The following is a 27,972-nucleotide window of genomic DNA, read 5'->3' as shown; positions in this document are numbered from 1 at the left end:
AAGGTTAATGGAATACTGGGGGGAACTTCTTGCTGAGGCCTTATCAGCCCCTTACAGCTCCACCGTGCAGGCCACTCAGGGGTGAGAAAGGGGTTTCCCTCATCACATGGAAGAGCCTCCCACCAGCCGCGTGCCTGGGCCGAGCTGGGCTGATAAATATCATTAGTCATGACCTGTGTGCCCAGCCCGGGGACATCCTACTTCTCTCCACCGGCAGAACCGCCTTCACGTACCTGACTGCCAAAAGCACTGGCTCCTTATTGCCACAATAAATGACGATAGCAGGCGAGACATCTGCTGTAGACATTTATTAAATCTCCTGTTGCATCGACACGACGTTATATTTCACAAAAGACTGGCCACAGGCAAATACAATAAACTACGCGGGTCAGCTTTCGGGGCTTTTTGCTCCGTCGTCATCCAACATACACTTTGGCAAACAGACTGGTTTACCGTTTCTCTGAGGCATTCGGCAGGGGAGATACAGTTTCCTTGGGTAGTTTGTCTAAGGTGGAGTTTTCTCACATGTAAACATTGACTACACAAGCGAGTGCCAGGTGATGAAAGAATTGATGAGGCTGGGCCCCCACTGAGTGCACAGTCTAAACGAGCCAACACCCTCATCCAGGCGAGCTGCAGGGGAGGCAGGAGGGGCTGGGTGGAGCCCACGCCGGGGAGGGCCCTGGACCACAGCCACCCGCTGAGAAGCGGCCTCGCTGGAGGCACTGAGTATCAGAAATCGGAGCAGTAGAGGAGACTACCCCTTTCTCCAAGGCAGCATGTAGCTGTGAAAAGGCAACGGTTAAGAAAACACACTCTAGATTTGGAAATGTTAACTTCTTCATGTAAGTAAACCGTGTCTGTCTCAAACTGTGTCATGCTCCTCACAGCCCAGAAAATCAACAAAACAAGGAGAGAACACTCGCCAAGTCCAAGCACAAGATCGATGCTCTAATCACGTTATTTCTAGACTGAAGCCAAACAGTGACTCAGCTAACAGCACAGCACATGTGTGGGGTTGGGGGGTTACTGTGATTCCGACTCAGTCCCCACTTCCTGCAGAGATGGGCCCTGGAAGGTGAGGGCAGATGAGGCTGTCCTCCGGGACAGAAGCGGGCAGCCCCGCCGCCCCACTGAAAGGGAAAGGGGGCCGGAGGAGCAGCTTTTCATTGATAAAAGGGTGGTGCCCTCAGCCTCTGGTCAAAGCAGTGCCTGCCTGGCTGGTGAGCATGGACAATGGGAGCCGCAGCTGCAAGGTAAGCCACCACCCACAGCAGCCTGCGCAGGGGCCCTCTCCCTCCTCTTCAGCCCCAGCCCCTCTCCCAGCAAAGCCATCCTGAGGCCAAAGAGCTAAAGAAGGGAAGGCTGGAGAGCACAGCTGGGCGAGAGCTGTCTCCAGAGCTTCCCAGGGGCCAGTCGCGCCCCTCTCCAGGGGAGCCGCACTCTGAACACCCACATAGTTTACAGATAATATCACTTGCTCCACTGCCAAACACCAGGCTCATTCGGACCACATGTCCCCGCAGGCTAACGAGACTCCTGGCTTGAATTCAGTTGCACAAAGCAAGTCTTGGCTCTGCCGGGCCTGCCGCTGAGGCCCAGTGCCCCCACAGCCCGAGGGCTCGGCTCTCACCCACTGCCTCTACTGGGGGAGCCGCTCTCCGGCTCCTTCAGGGGTCTGAGCTTCTGCGATCACCCAAACACCTACTCAAAGCTTCTCTATTTGAGGGGGTGATGGGGGCACAGGGGCAGGGGCTGCGCAGGACTAACAGGGCACTAAAGCATCAGTGAGGAGGGGAAGCAGAGGTGGCCACGCCCTACAGCCCGGAAACCATTGCTCAAAGAGGCAGGCTGCCCCACGGTCCCCACCCACTCCGGTCCCCACCCGCTCTGCCCAGCATCCCGGGAGCCAGGAATCCTGAAGGCAGCCCCCGAGGCTGTGGGAGAGACACCTGTGATAACGGGACCGAGGAGGCCCCACACTCAGGCCCCGCCACCCCCGCAGGGCCTGAGCAGCCTGTCACTGGGAGCTGGGGCTGTCGCCCTCCGTCAGTGTCTTGAAGTCCATGGAGAGGGCTTGCTCTTCGGCCTGGGGGGGCCGCTTCCATTCGGTGCGAGTCAAGATGTAGAGCACGACCAGAGCAAAGCCAGCCAGCAGCAGCCCCAGCACGTTGGCCAGGACACCCTCAGGCTCAAACGTGCTGTACTTGGTCCTGCAGGGTCAGGGTGGAAGGGAGAAGCCACCCCCGGGGTCACCATTAGGCCACATGCCATTCACGCCTGAGCCAGAAAGATGCCTCGGTCCAAGCCCAGCCCCTCCCTCCCCCACCCGGAGAGAAAGCCACTGGGTGGCTCACACAGAGAGCTGGCTCAGAAGGCAGAGGTCCAGGGGTCAGGCACTCACCCGAGTTTAAACAGCAGCGCCTCCTTCAGGCCCAGCAGGGCTGTGCCCACAGACAGCAGGAAGATGGAGGCGCCAAAGAAGATGTGCAGTGGGCGATAGCGGCTCCGCAGGGAAAACGAAGCTCCAGGGAACAGGAAGAAGCTGAAGCCCACCAGCCACTGGAAGGGACGGCGAGGAGGGGACCACGCTGCCCATCGGCTCACCAACCGAGGACGCCAAGCCGGACGGGAACCCCTCACCCCTCACCCATCCACTGGTTTCCTCCACCGTCAGAGCGGTGGGCGGGGAGCAGCGAGCACTCGGGGTAAGGTCCTGGCCTCAGGCCTGTGTCCTTCGTCATTCCTGCACCCTCGGAGGGCTGGGCCTTGGCCAAACTACATGGGTGTCAGCTGGAAGGGCACTGGGATCCAAGGCCCCTCACCCCTAAAATCCTGGCTTATACCCATCTCAGAATCTGAAAGCAGGATCCAGCTGTACTACAGGACTTTCACCTGTGGGCACACACCCTGGACAATGGGGCCCACTGAGGCACACCCACTATTTTAGCCCCTTCCTCCTTCCTCCCCACTCCTCTGCCCGCCCCACCCCGAGCTCGCCCTGCCCCCTGGCGCCCCCCCCCCCCCCCCCCAGCTGTGGGGCGGAAAGGACTCACCTGCACAACATAGAGAACAAAGGCAAGGATGCCACACCAGCTGTGCAAGCTGTACAGGTCAGCATAGCCCTTCTTCCGGTGGTAGGCGAACACTGCCACCAGGCCTGGACGGAGACAGGGGTCATGTGAGGATGGGCCAATGCGGGAAGGGAGAGGGCCAGGTGACCCAGGAGAAACCTGACTAGCCGGGACTTCCGGGACTTCTGGGCTCCCATCCCAGCACCCAATGTCCCCGCCCCGCCTGGGACGCCTGGAAGGCCGGGAGGCAGGGCTGTGCCCGGGAACTCACCCACCAGGGCGATGATGAAGGCAAAGCCGTGCAGCAGCCCGTGCAGGATTTTGGTTGTGCGTTTGGCCTCGTTCCTGAAGACGCGGTAAACCAGCAGGGCTATGGGAGTGAGAAAGGGAGTCAGCACCCTCACGAGCACCAGGCCTTCCTGCCAGAGCAGCAAGGAGACACCCATGGCTGAGAGTTGATCTGAGTCAAGGGCTGATCCAGGTACCCCAGCCGCAGGAAATGGAGGAGAAAACTGGCTCCATGGGGCCCAGCTGGTCCGACACCTTCTTGTCGGGCGCCCTGTGTATCCCAGGTTGAGTGTGAGGTTCATCATGCAGTCACACGGAGATGCCCCAAGCTTCTGAGCTCCCCTTATGGCTGTGAGGGTCCTCAAACAGTCCAATATTGAAGCCTGATCAGATATCCACTACTTTCAGCAAGAAGGGCTGGGACCTCGCTCCTACCCAGAGAGAGGACTGTCCAGCATTCCTCACCCGCCCTACACACACTCACTATTCCCCCAACTTCAAACGGGGCCACAGAAGGCAGCTCAGCGCCCAGCCCCGCCCCTGGGCTCCTCCCTGTGAAGCGCACACACCGTTGGGGGCTCCTTATTGAAGCCGGAGGTGGAAGAGCCGGACACGTTGGAAAGGAGGAGACACCACCACTGGCAGGGCTCCTGTCTGGACTCCCAGGGTCTCCAGGCCCCTCTCTACCTGTCTTTTCTAGAATCTTAGATCTAACAGCGAGAGACCTCAGGGGTGATGGGGTCGCAAAGCACCTCTGTGGGAGCGGCTCCGGGGAGCCCGCAGGACTCACCGTCTCCCTGCAGGAAGACCAGGCCTATGACCATGCAGAGCGGGTGCACGTTAAACTGCAGGGCGCTCTCCCAGGCAATGCCTCCCCGGTACAGACCCAGCCAGGCGCCGGTCACTGCCACCACGGTGAGGCCCAGCAGCTGGGAGAAAGCCACACAGTAGGACAGCCCTCCAGGGCGGGGGCTGGCACGGCTCTCCATGCTGAGGCGGCAGCTGCAGGAGAAAGACAGCAGAGCTCAGGGGACCCCCACAACCTCCAAATGACACGGCCCAGGATCCCCAAGGCGCCCCCCTGCCGTCCCCCACTCTGCCGCCCCACACCCCACACTCTGTGCTAATGTGCTCACCAGCCTCTCCCAGCCCCTTCCACACCCACCCCCCACTTTCTGAGAGCAGCTCAGTGGGAGTGCCGGCTGTCCTAACAGGAGGGAGCTGTTAATAACACACACTGCCTACAGTAAAATACAAATAAGCAAAAAGAAAACCTACAGAAACTCAGCATTTTGATTTACATCCTTTTCTTCTAGAAATGTATATGCATTCTTTTACAGAAACAGGACCACACCAATTTCTAACCTGCTTTTCTTTCTTTAATCCTCACCTAAGGACATGCTTTTATTGTTTTGAGAGAGGAAAGGAGGGAAGGGGGGAGGGAGAGGGAGAGGGAGAGGGAGAGGGAGAGGGAGAGGGAGAGGGAGAGGGAGGGAGAGAGAGAGAGAGAGAGAGAGAGAGAGAGAGAGAGAGAGAGATCGAAGTGAGAGAGAAACATCGATAGGCTGCCTCCCACACACGGCCACCAGAAAGGAGACTGAAGCCGCAACCTGGGATGTGCCCTGACCGGCAATCGAACCCCCCACCTGTGGGTATACAGGACAGGACGCTCCAACTGACTGCCCCCCCGCCCCCCTCCCCCCCCCTCCCCGAACCCCGCCGCCAGGGCTAGTCTGCTTTGTTAACTTAATAGTGAACCTGGCACGTGTTCACTTGTTAAACATCAGCCAGCCCTCAGGGTTCTTCTTTGCACACCTGCCTGGTTAACTCCTAACTGGGGGAATGGAGTCCCGAGGGGAGGGCCAGGTGCTTTTTAGGTCTTAGGTACATTCTGGCAAGTCATCTCCCAGAAACACGGCCATGGTGGTGGGAACACCTGTGTCAGAAACCCCGGCACACAGGGAACCTCTCGCCTCTGTCCTTACCTGTTGCCTCTACACTGGTGACTCCTATGGCTGGTGCCGGTTCTGTCCTCTCCCCCAAGTCAAACCCGTCTCACTGTCCACTAACATCTCTACCTGGACATCCTGACACATAGCCCATCCGAAGCCGCACTCCTCTCCCGACCTCCCAGGTGCCCAGAGCGGCCGTCTGTCTCCTCCTCGTCCCAGCGCAGACAGCCCACCCAATCCGGGGGTCCTCCCCAGGCCTCTCCCCATCACATCCCTCCTGGCCACCTTCACTGTCACCACCCCCAAGCCAGGGCACCGAGCTTCTGCCCCACCTCTCTACCCTCTTCAGTCTGTCTGACCCGCCACACGAACAGCCGCTCACTCCCCGCCAGTGAAATGCCAACTGATCCTCACTGAAATGCACATGATCCTCATCGGGTTCCACCTGCAGCCCGAGTCCGCTCAGGGGGGGCTGTCACTGTTCCTGGGTCTGATGACACAACCTGTGTTATTCCTCCACTTCACACTCCCGGGCGCCGGGACCCCTGCTCCCTGCGACTGCCCCCTCTTCCCCTCCTGCCACCCCCCCACAACCTGAAATGGGCGCGTGCTCATCACTTCATCCCCCTCCTCCGTGTCCCCAAGGCTGGCCTGGCGCTTGCTCACCCTTGTTGGTGTCCTGCTTCCTGTGCTCCCGCGGCCTCTCTGCTAGCAACCCTGTGAGCTCCTTGAAGGCAGGGAGTGCGCCTCACTCTTCTGTGTCCTTGGGGTCTAGTCCTTGCCTGACTCCAACAAGGAAAATGTGCCGAAGAGAAATGCTGTCCTGTCCTTTATTAGATTCACCCCAGCGAGCCCGGGCGGCCAGAATCTGATTAGCTCTGAATTAGAAAGGACAGCAGGAACCTGCTCTGCCCCCTGGGCCACGCCTCCCTCATCCAAGGGGGACGAACAGCAAGAGCAGAGTGGACACTCCAGCAGCCAAGGACGGTCAGAGCAGCATGGGCACTCAGGCGGCCGAGGACGGTCAGAGCAGCGTGGGCACTCAGGCGGCCGAGGACGGCCACGGGGACTCGGAGCCGCTCTGTGAGGCCAGCCAGAGCCAGCGTTTTTCCCGACCAACCAGTTTCCTAAGGAGACAGGCAGAGTGGAGGGAAGGACGGGGGACTTCATCACCAGGGAACCCCTCCTCTGTCCTCAGCACCCCCCACGTCCTCCCATGTAGTCTTTGCAATAACACCATGATAATAGTATTATCCCCATTTGACGGGTGAAATTGGGGCTCAAAGAGGATAAAGGACGTGCCCCAAATTATCAGCAGCAAGTAGCTGCTCAACTCAGTTGTTTGCTGAGCACCTCCTACAAGCCGGACGCACTGCTGGAGGCTGGAACCACACAGGAGAGGCCCTGCCTGCAAGGGGCGAGTAGGTGACTTGCAGAGCAGATGCAGATTTTAAAGCAGCCATGGGCAAACTACGGCCCGGATCCGGCCCAAATAAAGACCGTACCCTTTTATGTAATGATGTTTACTTTGAATTTATATTAGTTCACACAAACACTCCATCCATGCTTTTGTTCCGGGTCCAGTTTAAGAACCCACTGTGGCCCTCGAGTCAAAAAGTTTGCCCACCCCTGTTTTAAAGTAAAAGGTCAGTAAGAATTCAAGCCACGAGTTAAACTCGGGCTCCAAGCCCCCCCCCCCCCCCCCCCGCAGAAAAGCACCTCCCTCCTGAAAACGCTCAGCGGCGCCCCCTCTGGATCGCCAAGGATTGGCTGTCTGTGGGTGTTGTGACTTTGCCCATTCTGATGCCCAGTCACTAGGGTACAGCTGTCACGCTTTCCAAATACTGAAGCCAATCCCGGATCTGAATGGGTGCTGGCCAAGGAAGGTGCTTTGAAGCAGGGCTCCAGGGCAGTCTCTCCCCGTCCTCCTCACCCAGGGGGAACCATGCTCCCAAGGCCATTCAAACCCACATCCCATGACCACTGGCGCCCCCTGTAGGCTGAAAAGCCAGCAGGGTGGGAACAGAAGGTTAAGAGAGCAGGGATGGCAGAAGGCTGGTGTCCAGATCTTCGTGTCAAATGCTCCAGAGGCAGCCCTCCTGGTCCACATGGACCCCTGGTAAGTAGGCATCCAGCCAGAGACAAAGAATGGCCTTTGGAATTATGGAGGCCCAATCTGTTTCCCCGTCCCCTTCCATTCTGAGGGTGATTCTCAGTCCAGGGATGAGGGGCGACAGAAAACTCACACCAAGCAAGACCAGCCTACCTCTGGCAGGCCTGTGCCTGCCGCCTACAGGTGACCTAAGCGTGAAAATCCAGATTTACAGAAAAGACAGAGCAGTGAGTGGTTCTGTGTTTTGTAGACGATGAGCTGGAGGATGCCATCGGCAACGGCACTTCCCCCTTGCTTATGTCATTCAACAAAACTGACAACCGATCTTTGTGCAAAGAGGGGCTGCTTCCAATGATGTCGGGGGTTCAGAGGAGACATTTCCAGGCTGGATGGAATCCCACCTACCCACAAGCACATTTGCATTTGAAACTGTGAAATCATTTGAGACGCTCTCCCTGGTAAGCACATGCCTTGGGGTCATGCTCCTTCCTTTCCCAATGGGGAGATCAAGGACACTTCGTCCTTCTTTCCCAGCTGGGTTGGCCCCCCAGAACTCTGGCAGTCGTGGGCCTCCCTTGTTCCCAGAGCAAAATGTGGGCGGCAGCTTCGAAGGCCTGGAAGCAGAAGCTCTCCATCCCAAAGGCTTCCTCTGCCCAGACCAGTCTTGGAGCCGGAGGGGCCCATGCAGCCCCTCGAATGGCCACCGCTCTTCCTCTGTCAGAGCACAGGACGTGGCGCCAGACCCTCGCAGCTCCTGCACAGCCGCGCCTCCCTCCATGTCCACCTGAGCCAGGCTCCACTTAATGAAATCAGCCGGGACAGGAGCCGCCCGCAGGGCTCGAACGTGCTGAGCACCACTCTCCCCCCCCCAGGCCACTGTTTCATTAAAAGGTCGCCAGGCCTAATCTCATTGTGGGGACCAGACACTGCGCACGTCCTTTGGCCTGGCCGCTGCCCTTCTTATCAACAGCAGGGCTTTAACTGGGTTAGGTAGACCGTGCTGGGGGTGGGGCTGGATCTTTTCTTGATGGGCGGGGGTGGGGTGGGGGGTAAAGCTCAATTTAAACGAGGCCTGCGGCCTGCCGGCCTTGAGTTTGACATGCTGGCCCTAGAGTGTCCTAGAACAGTGGTCGCCAGCCGGTGGTGCGTGAGGTCCGAAAGGTTGGCGACCACTGTCCTAGAATATGATGAAGGAGAGGCAAAACGAGGGCTGAGCTGCGAGGCAGGGCACTTTCTTACCAGCCCACCTCCCAGGAGCCCCCAGGAAGAAAGCTGAGCTGAAAGTCAGACACTGGGTCCAGTTCTCCATTAGGTACAGGGACTCAGTGCCAGGGCTCCATTACTTGTAGGGACGCTCCCCCCCAAAAAAGTCTTGATTTCTGTTAAAATCAGGAGGAAAAATAAAATTTTAGGGTTGAAGAAAATGTTTTAATTTTTAATCCAGTCTGGATTATATTTGTCTTTAAACCAACACAGTCATAAAACATCATATTTACTTACTATCGTTTTTATGGAGGAAGGGGTCTGCAAAGGCATAAGCCTTAGGCCCGTGGGAGTCACAGTGCAGCCTGGTCAGACGTGTGGCTTCAAAGCCAGCGCCAGTTCATGACTGTGTGCTCCCAGGCAGCCCAGGTCTCCCCTCTGAGCCCGCTTCCTTGGCCATAAGGAGGAGGACACCGAGGTCCACTTTACTGGCCTGAAGCAAAGATGAGGTGGAATCGGTCTGTACCCGAGCCTCGCACACTGCCTGCCACGGAGTAGGCATTCAGGCAACGGCAATCGAACAAAAGCTACTAGTAAATCGGGTCTTAGTAGGAAGAGCCACATTTCAAACGCTGTTGACACCCGTGGTTTGGGGCTCCAGAGAGCCCGGTGGCGCAGACAGCAAGACCCCCTCTAATAAAGCCACACTCCCCTCTGTCCATCATCAGCCATCCACTGAGCAGAGCCCCCCCGCCCCCTGCCCCCGGATCTGGGGTGATTCTTTCACCAACGCCTTCCACTGCTGCCGAACCACCCCAAGCTCTGCCCGCCAAGGGAAGCAGTGGGACAAGGAGGTGGTTGCACTCTGGGTTCAGGAGGCTCCTCCTACACGGGGGTGAGGTGGTCACAGCCCTTCCTCTCTGTACGGGGCTCATAGTGACATTTACCCGTTGCTTGTATTTTCTGCCTCAATCCAATTTCACAGGAGAAACCAAGGTACCGACAAGAAGGTGGCAAAGCTTTTTTTTTTTTTTGCTCTGAAAATACAGGGACAGAATCGAGCTTCATTTAATGAATCTTAGAAAATTCTCCCAGACCACCAAGGTGGAATGAATGAGAGGAGAGGGGCAACCACTGGGGGGGAGGGGTGTGGCTGGGGTGCCAGCCTCCGATGACCTGCCAGGACCGCAGGGCCCACGTGGATCTCTGGCGGTGCCCTGGGGGAAGGGCCGGCAGAGAGGGGTGGTGCCTTGCCAGCCGGCAGGTGTCAAAGGCCTACTTCGCTCAGTTCTGCACCTCCTGTACCCACAATTCGCGGCCCAGCCAAGCCAACCCAAGGAGTCAGGATTTCCCAAATGATTAACTCCCACTTTCACACCAAAAAGCTGAGGATGTTAGTTTGGAGGAGGGGATCTAGACAGGCCAGCCCTGCCACAGGGGCAAGAAGGAGAGAAGCGAGGCGGCGGGAGGCACAATTTGGCCGTCTCGGTCTCAGGTTTCAGAAGACCAGTCGTGGCAAAAGGTGGTTGATCCACTTCTGTCTTCTCCCTGCTTCTACCCCGGCCAGGGAACGGGCCCAATCTCAGCCATAGGCCCTTCCATTCCACCTTCCGCAGAGACTCGCACAGAGGAAGCCCGGGGGCCGAAGGCTGGCCGCCGGGAAGGGGCAGGGCACGCTCTTTACCCTCGGGCCTCGCTCGGTGGTCCCCGAGCCCGGGAAGCAGGGGGGGCGCGAGGCAGGTGCGGCCGCAGGGGAGGCCCACAAACACTCGCCGCGCCGGGAGCCGGGCCTGCTCGGGCGCGGTCGGGCGCACCTGGCCCCGTCCCCACCCCCTCTGCGCCCTCCGCCACACACACGCACACACCTGAGCCCCCCCCCCCTCGCCGGGCGCCGCTCCCCCAGACCCGGGCCGCCTACCTGGCCGGGTGCCGGGCCCCGAGCTGGTCCCCGCCGCGCCGCGCCGCCCACCTGCCCGCCAGCTCCCCGCGCCGCGCCCGGGCCGCTCTGCCGGTTCCGCGAGTCGCGCCGCCCTCGGTGCCGCGGCGTCGCCATGGCGACCGGGCGGCGGCGAGTTGGCGGCGCCGCGGCCGACGCAACGAAGGTCAAGCGCGGGGTTGGGGGGGCGTCGCGGGGTCCGGAAGTGCCCCCAGTGGTCCCTGGATCTCGGGACAGGGTCCTGTCACATCCGAGCCCCAACCTGGAGTCCCGCGTGGCAGGGGCGCAGGATGCTGGGGGGCGCGCAGGCGGCCCCCACCACCGGCCTTCCAGACCCTGCGCAGGTAACCTTCTAATCCGGGGTCTCCCACGTTCGGGGGCGCATGGCGACCTGCGACCCCGTGGGTGTGGAGGGGCCTCCTCGGCCCAGGCTCCTCGGAGGCTGCGGGCCAAGCGGGAGGCATGGGCGGGGCGGGGACGGGCCAGGTGCCGGGGAAGGAGCGCGGCCAGATTTCCTCCCTTTCCTCCCTCCACCTTCTGCTTGGCCCCCGCCCCGCCCTGGTCTCAGGTGGCCACTAGGTGTCAGACGTAGCCCGGGCCTTGGCCCACGTTGCAGCCACGAAGGAGCTGTTTCTCTGCTGGAAAGCAGGACCTCCCCACCCCAGCCCGCTTTGCCTGAGTCAGACAGGACTACCCAACCCCCCGGGTCAGCTGACCTAAGATACAAATCGGTCCTTCCCAGCCTCTCATGAAGGCCGGGGGATGTGGGGGGAGGGCCGGGGCGGCCAGGCCAAGGTTAGAGGCCAGCTCCTACTGCAGCCCGGACCAGGTTCTTTTCCCAGGAAATGTTGTGGGTAGATCACAAGTCCCGCCCAGATTTCCTACAAGCTTAGAACAAAAGGCCCTTTCCTGTTGAATGCCTGGCAGGGAGACCCGCGTGTGAGCTGCTGGGTAGGTTGTCTCCAGAAGTTGATGAATTCACGGACAAGGAAGGGATAAGCAAAGGGAAGCCAATTATTACAGTGAAAGTAACAAAGCCCTAGGCCTGCAAGAGGGGTCCCGAAAAGGGCTGTCGGGAAAGCTCACTAGTCTAGAGGTTTAAATTCCTGCACCTGCCTTCTCTTGGCTCTTTCGGAAAAGCACCGGCCAATCTATTTTTGCCTTCATCTCCCGGCTTTCAGTTCCCACTCTTGGGTTTACCGGGCAGGGCAGCTCTACAGTACATTCTGCCCATCTCGCTCAAATCCTGGCCCTCTGGCTCATCTCCATCTCCCGTTTATCTCATCTTCCCTCCCTGCGGCCGTTACCCTAAACTGCCTGATCCCATCTAATGCCTCATGTCCCCCCTCTGACGGAGAAACCCTAACTGCTGTTAGGGAATTGAGTGGACAGCTGTTGTAAGGAGCCCAGCAGTCCGGGTTCCATAGACTCTAGGCTTCGGAAAATCGGGTTATCCACAAGGGACTCCATTTCCATACCCACCTGTAATTTGAAGGATCCTAGGCAAGAAAGCACAACGACTAAACAGCTAAAAATTTAGGGTCCAACAATTGGGAGAACTACAGAAACCAGGGAGCCCAGAAAGGGTAGGAGCCAAATTACGCTAGGCAGCCAGGAAGAGGGTGACGCCCGGTGTCCTGGCCCCGTTGGTTGTACTTCTGCAGCCATTCTGCCTGTTTGTAGATTTTCCTTGTTTGTCTCCACGAGGCAGGAGTTACTGATACAAGTGCCGCAGGTTTTGTTTATAACCGTGCAGACTCCTCCTTGTTCTGTCAAGAGGTAATCAAGGCTAAACGATTATTCATGACTGCGTTCGCTATGAGGACCTGGAGTCCTGCTCTGGCTGCTGCCCTGGTGACTGGATCAGCTAGCGGCTGCTAGCCTATTTCCTTCCGTGACCTCATCCAAGCCTCTTTGGCGACCCTTGCAATGTACCTCTGAGGGGAGATACACTGAGGACAGGAGCCAGTCAATCTCTTTGTGATATTGAATTGAGGATCCATTCGCTGTCAAGAAATGTCTTTCCTTCCAGATGGCCCCATGGGTGTGGAGGACTAAGAAAGCGTATTTACTCTCTTGCCCTTACTAAGCTCTAATGCTCTTGTGAGGGTGATCAGCTTGGCTATCTGAGCGCTAGTGCGGGGGCGGGGGGGGGGGGGGGGGGGTTGGGGAGGGAGTCGGGGAGCACGCCCCAGAGCTGTGGTGAGGGTGACCACACCACACCCAGCCTTGCGCACCCCATGTTTCTACAGGGTCTCTGGACGCATAGGTTTTGAGTACTCCCTGTTCACAGTCATGCTCTGTTATTTTTTCTTTCCGGAGGAAAGTAGATGGGTTTAAAGAGGGGCAGGTCTTTATTTGGACCATAGGTCCCTCTAATAGCAGTGCCTGATATTTGAGAAGACAGCTCTCCGAAAGCCATAAGCTTCCTTTGGAGGATAGTGAAGCCGTGATGTTATGGGCAGTCAGTACCCTCAGGGCTTTTCCTGAGGTTGACTTGGTGGCCTCTGGAACCAGCAGCACCACAGCAGTCACAGCCCTTGGCCACAAAGTCCAGTTCTTTACTCTGATATCCCACTGGCTGCTGAGCGGGCCCTCGGGCCTGGGTTACTCCGAAGGCTGGCCCTCCCCTTTGGGTTCTCCCCACAGGGAATTCTTGCCCTGTGGGGAGACTCAAGGCTGGGGCTTGGAGGAGCACCTCCTTGAGCTGCTTAAATGCTAGCCTGGACTCAGGCTTTCATTCAATAAATTGGCCTTCATTCTTTTGAGTCTCTTTCATTAGTTGATACAAAAGTCTGGCTATTTCTCCATATCCTGGGATCCAAAGCCTACAGAATCCTGTTATCCCCAGAAATCCTCTTGTGTGAGCGTTCAAGGGAGTGGAAAGGAAGAGGTGGGTCTGATCTGGTCCTCCCCTAAGATCCCAGTATGTTTGGTCAGGTTTGGCCCTAAATATCGTTTTAATATATTTTTATTCATTTCAGAGAGGAAGGGAGATCGAGAGAGAGATAGAAACATCAATGATGAGAGAGAATCCTTGATCGGCTGCCTCCTGCATGCCCCACACTGGGAATCGAGCCCACGACCTGGGCATGTGCCCTGACCGGGAATCAAACCGTGACCTCCCAGTTTATAGGTCGATGCTCAACCAGAGGCTAGCACTACATATTTTATGGAGCTCTTGCAGAGCTGGGCGTTGGTCCTTGAGGCCTTATACCCTCTCTCAGCCAAGAAGTTAAGGCTTGTGTGCCTTCCTGTGAGGTTTCTGCAGCTGGGGCACAGAGGAGGTATCAGCTACAGACTGTAGAACCTTAGTCTATGGGCAAGTAAACTGATTTAAATCCCATGTTCGTGCCTGACCAAACCAATGGGGGATCTCCCTACACCCCTGGGACAGAACAGTCCACGTTAGCTGGGTGGACTGGTCAGAGAGATCCTCAAATGCAAAGAGATATTGTGAGTCTGGGTCAAGGGGAATTCAGGAAAAAGCATCCTTGAGGTCCAATACCGTAAACCATTCAGAGCCACCAGGGATTTGAGACAGCAAAGGGCATGGATTGGGAACTACGGGGTGTGAGGGTACCACCGCCTCACCTATTAGGCAGACATCCTGTCCCAGTCTCCACTCCCCGTTGGGTTTTCGTACTCCCCAGATGGGAGAGTTCATGGGCTATTCCAGGGCTTAAGGAGACCCGGTGTTTTCAGGTTTTCTGTAATTTTTTGCAAACCTTTTCTAGCCTCAGGCTTCAGGGGTTACTGCTTCTGGTGGGGAACAGAGGTTGGGCCCTAGGGGGAAGTTGACTTCCTTTCCTGCAACAGTCAGGGTCAGCCAGGGCTCCCGGGCAGAGAGGACAGTCCGAGCTGGAGCCGACCAGGGTGCCCGGGGGCCTTCAGGCCTGTTGCTGAACCATCTGGGATGGAGGATCTGCCCTTGGGAGCCTTCGCACTTGGGGACAGTTCACCCTCCAGTGGTCTCCCTTGCAAACAGGCCCGGGGCGGGTCGGCTCTTTCAAAAAAGCACCAGCCAATCTCCTTTTCCCCTCATCTCCCCGCTTTCAGTTCCCACTCCTGGGTTCAGGGGGAAGGGCAGCTCTGCGGCACATTCTGCCCATCTCGCTCACATCCTGACCATCTGGCTTAGCTCCTCTTCATCTACCATCTTCCCTCCCCGTGGCCCTGACCCTAAACTACCCGACCCTATCTAACTCCTCAGCAAGACTCACCAAGCGCCTGAGGGTGGAAGAGAAATAAGGTTTCCTCCCCCGGACACATAAATGAGCCTCAGCAAAGGGACACCCCTCCCCCACCTGCCCCCAGCACTGTGGGCTTCCCACGGGCGGTGGCCAAAGGCTCCCGGAGGGCCCTGGCCAAAACGGGCCTTGCCGAGAGAACACACTTGGCACATCGCCCACGGATGCCCCCTGCACAAGCACCGTTGCCCCCGAGGAGGGGCCGAGCTCAGCCCCTCCGTGAATATAAACTTCGTTGGGGTGGCTTTCCAGTTGGAGGGAGTTCATGGGCATTTTAAGTTAAGAAACAGCTTCCTTAGGGTGCCAACAGGCCAGCAGCCGGCAACAATGCCTTGTGAGTTGAATGTGGAACTGAGCCATTTCTGGGGTGGGCAGAGGAGCAGAGGCTGGCTGGGAACTCCCTGGGAGTGCTGCCAGCCCCTTCCAAAGCCAGGAGGCGGGATGGGGCCCTTTAGGTCCTCCCCCTCCCCCCTCAGGACCATCTCCCCCTCCCCCCCCCACAGCCAGGCAGCACCCTCAGAGGGGAGAACGCACTCTGCCAGCAGTGCTCTCTGAGTGAGGCAGGCTGCCTCCCTGGGGACCAGCCACATGGGGTCTTCGTTCTAAGGGCGCATGGCTCCACCCAGTCATTTCAAAGAGCAGGTGATCCCACCAAACTGCAGTCAAGCACCAGCATCCGTCGTGGCCTTGCCCCCTGTTAGCAGAACCCCCAGCCCCGGATGGTGAACTCTCCCTTCCTGCCCCCTCGCTGCTGCTGAGACTTCTGTCCTGGAGGCCCCCCTCCAGCTGGGGTGGCAAGGGCGAGGACAGCAGCCTCGGGCCCCTTCTTGGGGACCTCGGATGTGGTCCAGGGCGTTTTCCATGCAAACTCCGCCCCTTGCACACTCGCAGCACTGCTCTAGCCTCATGCTTTCAGACTCACCAAGTTCATTCCCACCGCCACCACCCCACCATCATTTGGCTCATTCCTTCAGATCTCAACTCGGAACGTGCCCTCCCCAGGAAGGCCTTCCCTGCCCACCCAGTGGCTGGGGTCGGGGTGGAGATGCAGGAGATACCCTGCATTACGTGCCCTGGTGACAGTGCTGGGAACCATGCCTGGGGCTCACGCTGTTCTTGGCCAAAAGCATTTAAGAAGCAGGAAAAAGCAAGACCATGAACAGAACGTCCCATGTAAACAGGACCTGAGATCCCCAGCACCTGCTGATCCCGCCTGCCCTGCTAAGGCCCCCAGATTTAGAAAGAAGGAAAAATCCAGGAGACCCATTTAAATTTAATTTTTTTTTTGGCATAAGTATGTCCCACATATTACATGGCATATATTAAAAATGTATTTGTTGTTTATCTGAAATTTAAATCTAAGTGTGTGTTCTGTATTTTGTCTGGCAATCCTACCCTTTTTCCTGTTTGGGGAGGACAGGAGAGGGGCCTCCTAGCCACTGTGGCCCCTCCCAGCACAGCTTCCCCGTCCCAGCAGACACACACCCAGTTCACTTCTACTGGGCACGTGCTTGGGCTGCAGAGAATCCAGAAGGCATGGGAGACGGGGTCCCCAGTCCCAAGGCCCAAGGCCCTGTGAGATGCAAACGCTGGACACAGAATTCATTCACTCTTTACAGCAGTTTTATCGAGTCCCTTCCATGTGGCAAGTGCTGGGCAACATTGGGGCTATAACAATGAATGTGACAGGCACAGCCTTAAGAGTCAGCACATGAAAAGGGTGCTTAACCCAGATGTGAGGGTTAGGGGAGGCTTCTGGGGCATGTGGCATCGAACATAGAGCTACAGGGCGAGCAGGGGTTAAGCTGGCAAAGGGACAGTGGGCAGGAGTGTTCCTGGCCAAAGACACAGCTAAGGGAGCAAGAGCACCCTGGCCGGGTAGCTCAGTTGGTTAACACATAGTCCTGATGCACCAAGGTGCGGGTTCGATCCCCAGTTCAGGGCACATGCAAGAATCAACCAATGAGTGCTCTCTCTCTCTCTCTCTCAGAGCAAGACCTTGCTGTGCTGGAAGGAGGTGGAAGAGGCACTGTACTCAGTTGCTGGGGCCGCTGCCTAAATCAACATGCCTGAACCAAAGCTGCCCCAGCTCAGGAAGGTGGCCTGGCCTTGGCACAGCAAATAATGGAAAGACACATACCCTGACCAGTAGACAGAGTTCCTGAGGAACTTGCCTCAACTTCCTTGCAAAGAAAGCCAGGCTGCACGGGAAAGCACATGGCTACTGTGATGAGCTTACAATGGAACAACAGTTCACTCGGGGGAAACCTATGCTCCAGCTTCAGGGGGAGCAGAGGTGGCCAGAAAGGCAGCAGCCCCGGCAGGAGCAGCAGGAGCCCCCAGCAGAGCAGCCGCCATGCGGCAGCCAGTGGGGCAGGGGGTTGGCCACAGCGCTTCCCGAGCCACCGCTGAAGACAAGGAGTCATGTGAGACCACCAGAATTCGAGGGGATGAGGCTGAGGGACACAAAGGCTGTGTGTCCCAAGGTGACCTGGAGGCTGAGTGACCACCTGCCCATGAGCCAGAATCACACTGCAGGATGGTTGGAGAAGCAACGAGAATCAGGTCAGGCCGGCTTTTCACCTCTGCAGATACCGAGGGAATGGGTTGTGAGATGGATGAGCAGCCGTGGTGGGGACCAGCTGGGTGCAGCAGGTGGCACAACAGCACTGGGCACCCAAGGTGAGAGGCAATGAAAGGGGCGGCCTTTCCCAATTCCCAGTGTTTCTGTGCAGCCCTGGGTGGGGGGTGGGGGGGGAGAGGGGAGGGTCAGGAGGAAGTTATTTTCTTTTCCCTCTCCTCCTTCTTCCCTCCCTCCCTCCCTTCCTCCCTGCCTCTTTCCCTTCTCTTCCTCCCTCCCTCCCTTCCTCAATTCCTTTCCTTCTTTCATAAGGGTTTGTTGGGCACTTACTTGTGTCAGGCACTGTTCTAGGCCCTGCAGAGACAGTAATCAGAAGGACAGACGAGGCCCCTGCTTTCATGTAACTTATGTGAAGTGGGGAAGACAGAACATGAAAAAGTAAACTAACAGCATATATACACGCAAATGTACACAGGAACCTAACTGCATGTAGCAACAAGTGCATGAAGAAAATAGAGCAGGAGGAACGGCTGGAGCATCACGGGAGGGAAGATTATTGCTGAGGGAGACTCTCTATGGGGAGAGGACTCGGGATGCAGCCAGGTGAAGATCTAGAGGAAGGCAGTTCCCGCCCGGGGAAGAGGAAGGAAGGGCAAAGGCCCTGTGGCAGGAACGTGCAGGGCCCTGCCTTCTAACACTTCTCTTTCCTCAGCACAAGAATCAGCACAGAGGGAAGCAGGCATGTAAACAGGCCATTAGAGAGGTCAGAGGTCAGAGACGTGAGCAGGGACGCCCCCAGCATTGGAGTTGTGTCTCACCATGACCATGTCCATCACACACTGGAGAGTCTGGGCCCTGGTTCGCAGTCGGTAGGACACAGCCAGGCTGCTCCAGCCCAGAAGGTTTGCCCTGCGGCTGGTGGTGTGGGCTGAGCAGGAGGCACCCGCCCCAACATCACGCCCCCTGGGCCAGCTCTCCCCTCCAGGAAGGAAGTCTTCAGGAGGTTTATGCCCCAGTCTATTCTCAATCCCCACCTCCCTGCTGTTCTCCCTGAGTCAGTCAATGAATCAACAGACATGGAAGACTTGTGTGAGTGCGAGCAGCATGTGGAGAGCAAGAAACACTCAGGGAGCAAGAGTGTGCAGCCTGGGGTGACCGCAGAGGCCTGGAGAGGTACAGGGCGGAGCTGCTGATATTGACAGGCATCTAATCACCTCCACAAACCAGCCCCAAACTGCACGGCAGGGACTTCCGTACTTTGTTCAAAGCCTGTGACAGCTCTGGGTTCTCACCTTGGGTCCTCAAACTACTCTAACTCTGGCTCCATGCCCCCTGGCCCTCAGCCAAGCCCCTTGTGCCAGGGGTGCAGCGAGGAAGTGGTAGCCACTCAAGCCAAATGTGCAGGGTGAACAAGCCACAGCCCCGAGGCTGCCCCGTGGGGACGGACGAAGGCACAGCCGTGTGCTTCCGCTGTAGCCCTGCGGCAGCCCTGTCCCAGAGCAGGACCTCAGCCAAACTCAGAAGAGCAGAAAGAAGGGGTAGTCATGTGAGGCCCTGCCTCCAATGCGTGCACTAAGCCTGGGTGACCTCCGAGGCCGCAGCAGGTCAGCAGCACACGGTCCTGAGTCAGAGGTTCCACTCGCCCTGCTCCTCCCCTATTTCCATCCTATCTACTTGCTCCTGGCCTTGGCCTTCACCTCCTGTCTCAAGCGTGCTCTCAGGTCAGCTGGTCTTTGTTGAGAGCAGATTAGATGTGAAGGCACCTTGACCTTAACTCAGAAGCTCCCTCACCCACGAAGCCACACTCCCAGCTGGTGGAAGAGCCTAGGCCAGTGGTTCTCAGCCTTGGCTGCACATTAGAATCACCTGGGAATCTTTTTAAAATCCTGATTTCTGGGCCTCTTCCTCCGGAAATTCTGTTTCTTTGTTACTAATGTTGTGGCCTCACCCCATAACAAAGAAACAGAATTTCTGGAGGATGAGGCCCAGAAATCAGGATTTTTAAAAAGATTCCTAGGTGATTCTAATGTGCAGCCAAGGTTGAGAACCACTGGCCCAGGAGGTAATCTGGTGCCGGGGAGAACCACGCCCCTCAGCTGGTGCTGAATTTGGGTTGACCCTTAGTGTCCTATACGTATATGTATTTCAGAATTTCAAAGTAAGATGATTATCCCTCAGTTTAATTCAGGTGTTCTATCTATCAGATTATAACCCCCCCCCCCCCCATCAGTTCAAGGTCTCACCCCGAAGACCCAGGGCCCAAAAGTGTTCCCTGGGGTTGGCTCTTAGGTTCCAGGGCTAAGGCTGTTGGAAGCCAAGACCACTACTTGTGGGCTTTCATACGTCATTATCCATCCCCACATCCCATCATCCACTGTGACGGGAGTTGCCCTTCACAGCTCGAGGGGCAAGGTCAGGTCCAAACAGCATGACTACAGGCGGTCTCATCTGTCTTGTGGAGTTTTCTCTCCTTCCATGGGCCTCTCTTCATCTAACACACACACACACACACACACACACACACACACACACACACACACACACACCAGGGCTTAATTTGACCCAGGGCTCAGCCCTGGCTGCTTCACTTCACTGCAGTCAGGACCTGGCTGCACCTTTTTGCCTGGGCAGCTGCCACAGCAGCAAACATGCCAGCGAGCCTGGCTTCTGAGCTCTTCAGTGGCCCAGTGCTCTGTTCCTGGGCCTCCATGGAGTCCCCATTGCACCCAGGTGGCCAGGTGAGCACCCTCTGCAGAGCCCTGCCCATCCAGGTTCCTCCAGGCAAGGGTTTCTCCCCAGAAGTCCTGCGCCTTCGCACCAGTTGACCCTGGGAGGGGCTGCTGAGATAGAAGGGTCTCCTCTCAGTGGGTTCTTCCTCCTCTGCTTGTTGGTCAACTCACCCACCCGCTGTCAAGGGAGGGGTGACAGGAGGTGGCCTCTGCCTGGCCACAGAGGTCCACTGCCACCTTCCCCTCAGCGTGGGACTTTCTGCCCAACATCTGCCTTGAAGGCCCCTCAAGAGGTGTTTCCTGAAACAAAGCAAGTTCCTCCAAGGTCACGAGATGGCAAAGTGCCATTTTCCTCCTAGGAGCCCTCCTCTGACCCATGTTCGAAGCCTTCCAGGGAGTTCGTTTAATGAGGGGCCCTGGGGGAGGGCGGGGAGACCAGGCAGAGGGCTCCTAAGGGCCCAGGCAATCACAGGGTCTGGCCAGGGCCCTGGACATCTAGAGGGGAGGGTTGGACCCCAAAGGTGAATTTGCCTCCGTGCTCTGGGTCCCATGATGGAGACTCTTAGAGGCCAACAGGGGTGCCTCTCCCCCAGCCCAGTGGGGCTGGCAGACCCCCAGCTCCAGCTCCCATGCTGGTGGCAGCGGTCCCTCCCCCTCTCCCCTCTCTGTGGGTCCCCAAGTTTCTGTCTGTGCTGTCACCACAGGCCTTGTTTTGCCTCGCTCATTCTCAGCTTCTCTCTCACACTCTCCCTTGCTGCTTCCTTCCATCTGTCTTCCTGTCTGAGTGAGGTTCCCTGGGCTCCCTGAGTGTGGGCAGTTCCATTCATTTCCTGGCTCCTCTCCGGGAACAATGTGTAACATACACACAGCCACAGTAAGATACACACTGGGACTGGGCAGCACTTCAGGGCCAGTTAGAGCCCCCAAGCCCCAAGCTGCAAGCTGGGCCCCAGTGGGATTAGGAAGGGGGTCACTGGCACCCAGCCAGGTCCCCCTCCTGCCCCCTGACCCAGCAGGAGAGAGAGGGCAGTGCCGAGGCCCAGGCAGCACAGCCTGAAGCTGAGATCAGCGGAGGCCTGGGCACCCCACACCCAGCCCCTCACCACCGCCACCCTTACCTGCTGCAAAGGAGGCTGGAATTCATTGGTTCTAGTCAGGCTCTCGGCAAACCTGCCATGTCCCTGGGCAACCAGGGCTGCACCGGGCTCTGGAAATGGGAGTGTGAAGGTGCCCAGGTTCTACCATCCTGGAGCTCTGCGGGAAGACAGGTGGACGGCTGCAATCCTACTCACAGACCCTGCACCAAATGCCAAGGGTGGGCTTTGGGGGAAGAAAGGTCGATGGGTGATGACCAGGCATCAGGTGGGGGTGGGGCATTCCAGTCAGGAAAGACCCAAGGGCCCCAAGAGACCAGGGTGTACTCGACACCCCAGTGGGGCCAACTTCTGCAGAACACCAATGCCAAGTAAGGACAGTCTAAAAAATAGTTTATTTTCTCTCACCACCTTCTATGAAAGAAGTAATGTTTTAACTAGAAAAGAAAGACTAGTTGGAATAAAAGGTATTGCAACCAAGAAAGGACAGCTGCACCTGGACTGCTATCTGCTGACTAGAGGCCCGGTGCACAAAAATTTGTGCACTGGGGGGGGGGGGAGGGGTCCCTCAGCCTGGCCTGTGCCCTCTCGCAGTCTGGGACCCCTTGGGGGGATGTCTACCTGCTGGCTTAGGCCCACTTCCCGGAGGATCGGGCCTAAGCTGGCAGTTCAGACATCCCTCTGGCAGCCCAGGAGCCCTTGGGGGATGTCCACTTGCCAGGGGGGAGCAGGCCTAAGCTGCAGTCAGACATCCTTAGCGCTGCTGAGGAGGCAGGAGAGGCTCCCGCCATCACCGCTGTGCTGGCAGCCGTCAGCCTGGCTTGTGGCTGAGCAGAGCTCCCCCTGTGGGAGTGCACTGACCACCAGGGGGCAGCTCATGCATTGAGCGTCTGCCCCCTGGTGGTCAGTGTGTGTCATAGGGACTCGCCATTCCCAGTCATTCTGCTGTTAGGGTCAATTTGCATATTACCCTTTTATTATATAGGATAGAGGCCTGGTGCACAGGTGAGAGCTGGCTGGTTTGTCCCAGATCAGGGTGGGGGGCCTACTGGGGTGCCTGGCCAGCATGGGTTAGGGGCTGAGGGCCATTTTCAGGCTGGCCAAGCCCCCCAGCGGGGACCCTCACCCCATGGGGTGTGGCCAGCCTGGGTGAGGGGCTGAGGGCTGTTTTCAGGCTGACCACACCCCCTTCAGGGTGGAGGTCCCTGCTGGGGTGCCTGGCCAGCCTGGGTGAGGGGCTGATGGCTTGTGGGCATGGCTGAACGTAGCAGAGGGACGGTTAATTTTCATGTTTCTCTTTTATTATATAGGATTGCTTTGATAGACCGAGTGATTCTTGTTTTCATCACTTTATTGCTGACTACTCAGCCCTTTATCAGGGACCAGAGCCCCAGGGGACTGATAGAGGGACTGCGGAGGTCAGTGAGAACTGGGCACAGGCAGGAGGCAGAAGCCACACCAGGACGGGCTTTGGACTTGACACTCAGGACTGTGGCTTCTGCCCCTCAGTTGACGATAAGCTGGGGAGGAGGGGGTTGTTTGTTTGTTTTAATATATTTTTATTGATTTCAGAGAGGAAGGGAGAGGGAGAGAGAGATAGAAACATCAGTAATGAGAGTGAATCATTGATCAGCTGCCTCCTGCATGGCCCCTACTGGGGATGGAGCCCGAAACTCAGGCATGTACCCTGGCCGGGAATCGAACCATGATCTCCTGGTTCATAGGTCTGACACTCAACCACTGAGCCACGCCGGCCAGCCAGGGGTGGGTTTTAAGGGAATGGTTGCTGTGATTGGAGTCACATTTCTGGACAAGCATCCACTCTCACAGCTGTATGTTAGCCTGGGCTGGAGGGGAGGCCAGAGTAACCATGAGGGTCTGTAGTGAGGCCAGGCAGTGGCTGTAGGACTGGAGCAGAAGGAGCAAGGAACAGGCTAAGCAAGGAGTACCAGCAGGTGGCCGGAATAGAGAGCTGATTATCCTGAGATGAGGACACAGTGGAATTATTAGGGTAATGGAAACAGGCTTCATTTTTCAAAAAAAATTGTTTATTATGTAATATATATTATGTATAATATGAATATGTACGTACATGATATCTGATGTATCCATAGATTAGGAAGCATAATAAAACCAACACCCCTAGACCCACTGCCGGAGTCCATTCATTGTCTTCACTAGCTGAGTTTAGACAGAGACCCCCCCAAAAGCTAGGAACCTTTGAAGTTCTAGCAAAGGTCAGAACTGTGCACCACCCAGTTAATTTAGGTAATAATAGTTGAAGCATCTCCACCTTAGTTCCCTTAATTCTTTAGATACTTATGTAGATCCTTGTTGATTATTGTTCATCAGATACTCTGCCTACTCCCAGAAATCTATTGATGAGCTAATCAGATACTTTGTCTATTCCTGGAAATTGTTTGCTGATCTGTGTGTCATTGAAACCTCCTTACCCTAAGGGCTACTCCAGATCAATAAAAGATTGGAGCAGCCTGAGCATGGGTGGAAGTCCTTCGGGACTTGCCCGCCTGGTCCCCCAATATTGCAAAATTATCTTGTGTCTTTTTCTCTCATTTGTTGTGCGGCTCCTCTTTCAGATACCAAACCCTACTCCACGCAGAACGTGGAGGGAGTCTTACTCGACATCTGGCGCCCGATGGGTAATCTGGAAGTGCAGGCCTCGCTGGAGCGAGAAAAGGAAGTTTTCACCGAACAGGTGTGGAAAACTCACTGAAAAAAGGTGAGGGGAATTCTACCACACGCAATGCCCAGGATCAACTACAGAAGCCCGGGTCTGTAAGTACACTGGGAACGTTTTTTTAACCAGGCTAACAAACGGGGCAGGATTTGGCTTTAAAAAAGTAGATTCGGCTTTAAAAAGGTATATTTGGCTTTTAAAAACTAAGAAACTTTATTATAGGCTTTTGATTTGCATGTTTAAAGTATTAAAATTTTAGAAGGTAATCTTTTACAGTTCTTTGTGTGTTATAGAACATAACCTTTGTTTTTCTTGAAAAAGTTACTCTTTTAGATCAGGCTGAAAAAATAGTGCCATGGTCATCTTAATGTGTTTTCTTATCTTAATTTGTATTTGGAATCTATCTGTAATAAGAAATGGAACCCCGCTGCCGAATCTCTCTCTGGTTCGGAGAGATTCAAAGGTGGCAGGAGAGTGCAGAGCTATAAACTCTCCCGCAATGAGATTACTTAATGTTCTGTTTAAAAACTACCTGAGAACATGTTGGGAAGTGCAAAGTCAAGGTCACCTTGGGTGCTAGCTATTACTTTGGGAAGCGAAAAGGGAAAAAAAATTTTAAAATCTGTTTTTCTATTAATCATGACTTTGGTAACAAATACACCATCTGAGTCATTTGCTGAAACTTCCCCCAAAGCAGGGTGTGGGGGAAAGGAAGGAAAGAAGCTCATGTGGTCGTCCAATATGGACATCACTCCCCAAGAAAGCCACCTTTTCACCTCATCTTCACCATCTTTATACTTTTTTTCCAGCTAATTACTTAAAGCTTTTACAAATTCATAAATGCATCCAGGATTTCTGTGCACATGTAAAGGGAAAAGGCCAGTTTAAAAACGAGTGCGCATAGTTTTGAGCTGAACTTGACCTTTTGCTGTGTACAGAATAAAAACCCGAGACTGTTTTGGCCTTAAAAATGGCGGAGATGAACCTGAGAAAGAAATACAGGCTGGTTTCCCAAGGCTATTTAAAGTAGCTCTTTTGAAATTTCCTGCCCTGAGGCAAGTACCACCAGGAAGTTGATAGTCAAGTTTACATGTGAATAGCTATGGGTTTGCTTCTTGACTTCCCCAGCAGGAAAATTGTGACCATTTTGAAATTTAGCAGCTATGCCAGGCTTATTGGCTGGAAACTTAAAACTTTTAAGTTCAAATCATCTAAAAGTATTGAGATTTATAATACTGAAATGTTGATCTGAGTATGCCTAGTATGAAGTCTAGATGATAGAAGTTAATCTATTAATTGAAAATGCCTTCTATTTTATTTGAAATGTATCCTTAAATGTAAAAGTATTGATTTGAAAAATGCTAAGTATTTAATTTGCTACCTAAGATTTAAAGCTCTGAAAGTTTAAGGTCTCTTTTCTTGCCATTAAAAAGTTTAAAGCTACACCCTTTTTTAATGGAGGAAGGGGTAGACAGGCCCTTCCCCTAGCATGCAGGTAACCCAATTCCCACCAGCAGCCATCTTTAGGAATGTTAATTTGCATTTCAATGGCTACACCTTTTGCTAGCCAACCTTCCCAGAAAAGGTCAAGTGGCCAAAAGGTGGCTTCTTTGAAATCAGCTTTCCGCCAGTAGTCATTTTTTAATACCTACAAGTTTGCTTCTCAGTTTCCCCAGGCAGAAAAAACATGGTTTAAAGTTAATTATTAGATTTTAAAATTTATTCTTAAAAATATAAAAGTGTAGTTAATCAAAGAACTGCTAATATTTGACTTGTAAGCTCTGAAAGTTTACAGTGCAAATTGAATCGGGAGAAATTAATTAAATATCTAATGTATAACTTGTTTTTGAAAAAATAAAATGTGTTTTCTCTTAAATGATTAGGAATTCAAAATATGTTGCTTATTGATCTGATAAAAAGAGGATTAATTTTGTGATCTCAACTGAAATTTTTAATACAAAAACCAGTTTAAACCTAATTGATATTCTTTAAAGTAATTATAAAAGGTATAAACAGCTAATGGGATTTCTGCTTGTCTGAATATAATGTTGGCCATCTATCTTTTAGGGGTTTTGGTTTGCTCTCTCAAAGAACAGTGTAGACAGCTGCCCCTTTGAGTTGCTTGACTTGGCAGCCGCCATGTTGGCCGCATGGCTTACCGTGCCCTTGGGGGTCGCCATCTTGAAACAGCAAAGGCCGCTCCCTCCGTCTTAGCCAATCACAAAAGGAATGTCTTCTCACGGAGGCAGGATGGAATTTCAGGGGTGGAGCTTTAAGGTGGAATTTCACTACAGAAATTCGGATGGGGCAGAAAGTGTTTCTAATCTCTTAAATCTAGAAAACCCTGCTTTCCTTAAACTAAGGACAATTAAAGGTTATATGTTCACTCCCTAAACAAAACTTAAATAGCTTATGTCAAAGCATTAAAAGGGACTGATAACACTAATCCAATTTCTGTGACCCCAGCCAAAATTTTAAAACCAGTTTAAATTTAATTGATATCTCTTAATAATTATAATAAGTATATAATTTTTAAATCATATATATATATTTATATATATTTGATGGTCTTTCAAGTTGGATTTCAAAACTGTAACCAAGGAATGACTTTGAGAAATTTCACGGGCCCTGAAATGTTCTTCAAAAGTTTATTCTCTCTTTTTAAAGGATTTTTTAATTTAGCTAAATTTAATATACTTGAAATCACATGGATAGCTTTATCAAATAAAAATTAATAAATATATTTTAAGTTTTTGCCTCTGAGAAAGGGCAAAACAAGTTATTTTGTTTAATATTTCTTAGAATACAGCAGTGAAATTTTAAGATATAATTTGAAATAACAAACGCTCCTCACTACTGCATTTTAAATTAGGCTGGAAGTGGTGCAGTGTTTACCCCTAGTAAATCAAAAGTTTACTAAATTTACTTGCTTCGCTTTGCCTATTACTATCCTTGTAAGCAATTGAATCCTAGTAAAGTAAATTCTTCTGAAAAGGTTACTGAAGGCTTCCCATGATTCCTCTGTATATGCAAGTAAGCCAAAGGGCACCTTTGAATATCTGGAATTAGGATATAAAAATTTAATTTACACAATAACTGGCATTTGTATCAGTTCAATTCTGAAGTTGATCATATAACTTCTTTGAGTCTCAATTTCCTTACCTACCCATTCCTTTCCAACTCTAAAGTTCTGGTTCTGTAATAATAAAATATTTTTTCTAGGAACAGCAAAGAAAAATACACTTTTCTCCATGTTCTCATGGTATACCTGTACATATTTCTGTTCACTTTCCCTAGGGTTTCCCTACCTTAGCCCCCAGATGTTGAAAGGGAACTAGCATGCCCACAAACTGGGAATCCTATTGTACCTGTGAGGCTAGTCTCCGCATAGCCTCCTCCTGCCGCCTGCACATTTCTGGAGTTCCTGGGCAGCTTCCACTGGTAATGGATGAGTGGGCTGAAGGTGGTTGTGTGAGTGGCAGCTCTCTGTTGGCATCCACATCTGGATTAAAAAGATGAGATGTTTGCATCAGACAATCATAAAACTCTGAACTAAATAAAGACTGGTTAAATTTCATTTGTTGTATGATCCAGCAATTCTATTCCTAGGTATATACCAAAGAGAAATAAAAACAGAGGTCCATGCAAAAACTTGTACACATATACTCATAACAGCTAAAAAGTGGAAACCACCTAAATGTCCACCAACTGATGAATGGTTAAAATGTGGTATATCCATACAATGGACTATTTCTTGACAATAAAAACAAATGAGATACCGATCTATGCTACAATATGGATAGCCCTTGAAAATATTACACAGAAGAAGCCAGTTACAAAAGGCTATATGTTGTATAATTCTATTTATATGAAATGCCCAGAAAACAGAGTCTATAGGGACAAAAAGTAAATTAGTGGTTACCAGGGGAGTGAAGGTAGGGAGTTAAGGGGAGACTGGAGATTAACTACTAAAGGGCATAGGATTTATTTCGGGCTGGGGGGAGGGGATGAAAATGTTCTAATATCCTATCTAATAAAAGAGAAACATGGTAAT

General features: G+C 53.9%; 1 protein-coding gene and 1 long non-coding RNA gene across 2 annotated transcripts; one reads left to right on the top strand and one right to left on the bottom strand.

Annotated features, from left to right (window-relative positions):
* Positions 1-292: 292 nt before the first annotated feature.
* Positions 293-11,045, bottom strand: LOC118671620 (cytochrome b561). The gene is made up of 7 exons (XM_036340073.1): positions 10,907-11,045; positions 8,087-8,090; positions 4,153-4,364; positions 3,346-3,444; positions 3,057-3,160; positions 2,405-2,562; positions 293-2,213 (listed from the first exon to the last, which is right to left on the bottom strand). Exons 1-7 carry the CDS (start codon positions 11,028-11,030, stop codon positions 2,021-2,023), a joined length of 894 nt encoding a protein of 297 aa, XP_036195966.1. The 5' UTR covers positions 11,031-11,045; the 3' UTR covers positions 293-2,020.
* On the top strand, positions 10,602-23,871 carry LOC118671621. Its single transcript, XR_004972784.1, has 3 exons — positions 10,602-10,910; positions 16,807-17,381; positions 23,818-23,871. It is a non-coding gene; the product is annotated as an uncharacterized LOC118671621 (long non-coding RNA).
* Positions 23,872-27,972: the final 4,101 nt, after the last annotated feature.

This window comes from Myotis myotis, unplaced genomic scaffold, assembly GCF_014108235.1.
Source record: "Myotis myotis isolate mMyoMyo1 unplaced genomic scaffold, mMyoMyo1.p scaffold_m19_p_17, whole genome shotgun sequence".
Classification (NCBI taxonomy): Eukaryota; Metazoa; Chordata; class Mammalia; order Chiroptera; family Vespertilionidae; genus Myotis; species Myotis myotis.
The sequence above is the reverse complement of the archived record's forward strand: the minus strand, read 5'-3'. Positions and strand labels throughout refer to the sequence as shown.

What these genes read in the sequence shown, in the direction of transcription:
- LOC118671620 (XM_036340073.1), bottom strand. Translation starts at nt 11,030, where the DNA reads ATGCCTCCCGCTTGGCCCGCAGCCTCCGAGGAGCCTGGGCCGAGGAGG. An exon ending in GGTCTTCCTGCAGGGAGACG is followed by an intron (nt 3,445 to 4,152) that starts GTGAGTCCTGCG and finishes TCACTCCCATAG; the next exon opens with CCCTGCTGGTTTACCGCGTC. An exon ending in GCGCTGCTGTTTAAACTCGG is followed by an intron (nt 2,214 to 2,404) that starts GTGAGTGCCTGA and finishes CTGACCCTGCAG; the next exon opens with GACCAAGTACAGCACGTTTG.